This window comes from Engraulis encrasicolus, chromosome 16, assembly GCF_034702125.1.
Source record: "Engraulis encrasicolus isolate BLACKSEA-1 chromosome 16, IST_EnEncr_1.0, whole genome shotgun sequence".
NCBI classification, from domain to species: Eukaryota; Metazoa; Chordata; class Actinopteri; order Clupeiformes; family Engraulidae; genus Engraulis; species Engraulis encrasicolus.
In genome coordinates, this window is record NC_085872.1 from 19,351,826 (window position 1) to 19,355,058 (window position 3,233).

The window sequence follows — 3,233 nt, forward strand, 5'->3', positions numbered from 1 at the left end:
ATAGCATTTTTTATGACTGTGCGGTGCCCGTGTCGTGCCTGTCTCAAAATCTACACAAACTATATAATCCTACATTGTGCCCTTTTAAGATTGTTCTGTCTTGCTCCGATGTCTCTGCAGCTCACATGTAACTATAATATGGTTTCTGTTCACCCCTCCTCATGCAGGCAGTCTGGGCAGGTCCCATGCTCTGTGGTGCTCTGGGTGCCGTCATGTACGACTTCATGCTCTTCCCCCGCATTTGTGGCCTGGCCGAGAGAATAGCCACCCTGAAAGGCAACTGGCCTCTGGAGCAGGACATCTACGGGGAGCTCATCAAGGTCAAGACCCAGGCCCAATACCGTAACCCTGCCACCAAGCCAGGAGATGTAAGGACCAGACTTATTATAGTAGCCCCCTGCTTCCAACAACCCAGATCTTCTCCTCCCAGCAATCCAGCTCTCCTCCTCCCAGTAACCCAGCTCTCCTCCTCAACCCCCCGCTCCCCCGCCCTGTCACCAACAACACCAACAATCAAAGACTAACATGTTCCCTATCTAAGCCCCCCACCACCATCATGCATATAGTTTGATGTCTGTGTATGTGTACGGTATATATATGTACTTCGCTCACACTGAAAAACTAATTCTAACCATCGCCACAGAGGGAAACGTGCACTCAAGGGGCGAAAAGGAGACCTATGAACAAGCCAACTAACACAATCAAGACAGACCTTGCACATCAGGAAGGAAGGAATAAATACACACTGTCACTTGTCAGTGTAGGGGGGTGGGGGGATTTAAGGAGCAATTCAAGCTCGCAAGAGTGGTCAACGTGACTGCTCCTAAGGCATTGTCCGGGATGAGTATTGTCCGGGATGTCCATATGAAATTCCCCTCAAGTGGATGTGCTCATGTGAAGATTCCAAAGCAAACCTAAAGTCCTGGGGACCCACATGGTGCCACACTGTAACGGCTCATCATCATCCTCCTCCCAGTAGAGGAACAAGTTAACACCCATCAGTCGATCTGGTTTCTGCTATCTTCCCATGTCGTGCCATGCCAAGATCGAGTGGGAGGTGTTGCGGTGGTCCATGCCTGGGCACGGGCTTGCTTTGATTGACAGCCCGCATAGTTTCTCGCTGCGTAGTGAGTATTATTCATTTATGTTTTAAGAGAATATCCTGAAATACTGTACTTTCAGTGTCACATTGTTGTCAGGTGAATAATGCAGAGACAATCTCTCTCTCTCTCTCTCTCTCTCTCTCTCTCTCTCTCTCTCTCTCTCTCTCTCTCTCTCTCTCTCTCTGTCTGTCTCTATATAGCTCCAGCTGGGCATGGAGGTCTCCTTGAGCTGTTCATCTGCATCTTCTCTGTGATGGATGAGAGGAGGAATGGATGTAAGGGCTCTGCTGTCATGTCCATTGGCTTCTGTCACCATGGCACACCTCATGAGAGTGAGTGTCACACTCATATTGCTCCCTCTTTCTCATAGCATTTAAACAGGTGTGTCAAAATAGGGGGACAACGTTGGACTGAGTCACCAGGTACAGTGAGAATAATAAGCATTTCATCCCTTACTGATTTTGTTGGTTTGCATACTAATCAAGAAATGAATATTCTCATTTTAATAGTAGGTGTATTCTAATGTAAAGAGACAGAATATCAGAATATCCCCTGCCAACTATTAAGAATTCTGGTCCCACAGGCCAGATAGGCACTTCCAATCAACGTGTCAATCTGAATAAAAGACTCCTGTAAATGGTCACCAGCATCCTATCAGTCAGACAGTAAGGTCAAGCAACAGGAGCTTTTTCTGACAATCTTATTCAATATGCGAACCTGCTCTCTCCCTTGAACTGTTCTATTTGGAGCCACACACGTGCGTAATGTTGCACTCTGGATGTGTAGAGAAATATCTTGCTTCTTTACTTTTTATGTTAAAGCTGATACTCTAACACACCTCAAAGGCTTCTTTGCTAATACTCTGAACACTGTTTCTTTCAGATCTTCTACACTGGAGCTGAAATGAAGCTTGCCAGATCCTTCACGCTTGCTATGTTCAAGGGGAACTTCATGAACCACTGGGTAAGAAAAATGTATGCATTGAAAACATGCTTATACCCTCCTATTATTTGAAAACTACTTTTCACTTTTCACTACTTGTCTGACACCCCTGATTGGGACTTGATACCCCCCAAATGGGACTACATTACATTTTTGGGGGGTACTGAAAAAAGAGGTAGTATTAAAATCAGTTGTTGAAAAAGTCTTGTTACTTAGTATTTTTCAGGTATTCAATGAATAACCAAATAAAAATGGGTTTTGGAACACCCCTTTAATGGACTGTATCACCAGCAGAAGTTACGCATCGATGTTCTGTCTTGTTCCGATGTCTCTGCAGCCTACATGTAACTACAATATGGTTTCTGTTCTTCCCTCCTCCTGCAGGTGTACTGGGTGGGTTCCATGATCTGTGGTGCTATGGGCGCCGTCATGTGCCGAGAGGGTAGCCACCCTGAAAGGCAGCCGGCCTCTGGAGCAGGACACCGGTGGGGAGCCCATCAAACTCAAGACCCAGGCCCTATACCGTAACCCTGCCACCAAGGTAGGGGACGCAAGGGCCAGCCAGAATTGTTATAGTAGACCCCTGCTTCCAACAACCCAGCTCTTCTCCTCCCAGCAACCCAGCTCTTCTCCTCCTCCCAGCAACCCAGCTCTCCTCCTCCTCCCAGCAACCCAGCTCTCCTCCTCCTCCCAGCAACCCAGCTCTTCTCCTCCCAGCAACCCAGCTCTCCTCCTCCTCCCAGCAACCCAGCTCTTCTCCTCCTCTTACACACACACACACACGTTATGTGGATGAGGGTGTGCGCGCGCGTGCGCAGAACGTGATTGTGTGCGCAGGATGTGTGTGTGTGCGCAGAATGTGTGTGTGTGTGTGTGTGTGTGTGTGTGCAGAACGTGTGTGTGTGTGCAGAACGTGCGTGTGTGTGTGCAGAACGTGTGTGTGTGTGCGCAGAACGTGCGTGTGTGTGTGTGTGTGCAGAACGTGCGTGTGTGTGTGTGTGTGCAGAACGTGCGTGTGTGTGTGCGTGCAGAACGTGTGTGTGTGTGTGTGTGCAGAATGTGTGTGTGGTGTGTGTGTGGTGTCTGTGGCTTGTGTGTCGACTGCTGCTGCTGTTGGTTGTGGAGTTCTAGACTTGGACTGTGCATTGTTCTGGACTGCAATTGGGTGTTGTGCCCTCAGCTGACTTT

General features: G+C 48.3%; 1 protein-coding gene across 1 annotated transcript; it reads left to right on the forward strand.

Moving 5' to 3' along the window:
* The first annotated feature begins 1,322 nt into the window (after positions 1-1,322).
* Positions 1,323-2,585, forward strand: LOC134466363 (lens fiber major intrinsic protein-like). The gene is made up of 3 exons (XM_063220253.1): positions 1,323-1,435; positions 1,986-2,066; positions 2,430-2,585. The coding sequence occupies exons 1-3, from the start codon at positions 1,361-1,363 to the stop codon at positions 2,571-2,573; spliced, it is 300 nt and encodes a 99-aa protein (XP_063076323.1). The 5' UTR covers positions 1,323-1,360; the 3' UTR covers positions 2,574-2,585.
* The last annotated feature ends 648 nt before the right edge of the window (positions 2,586-3,233 follow it).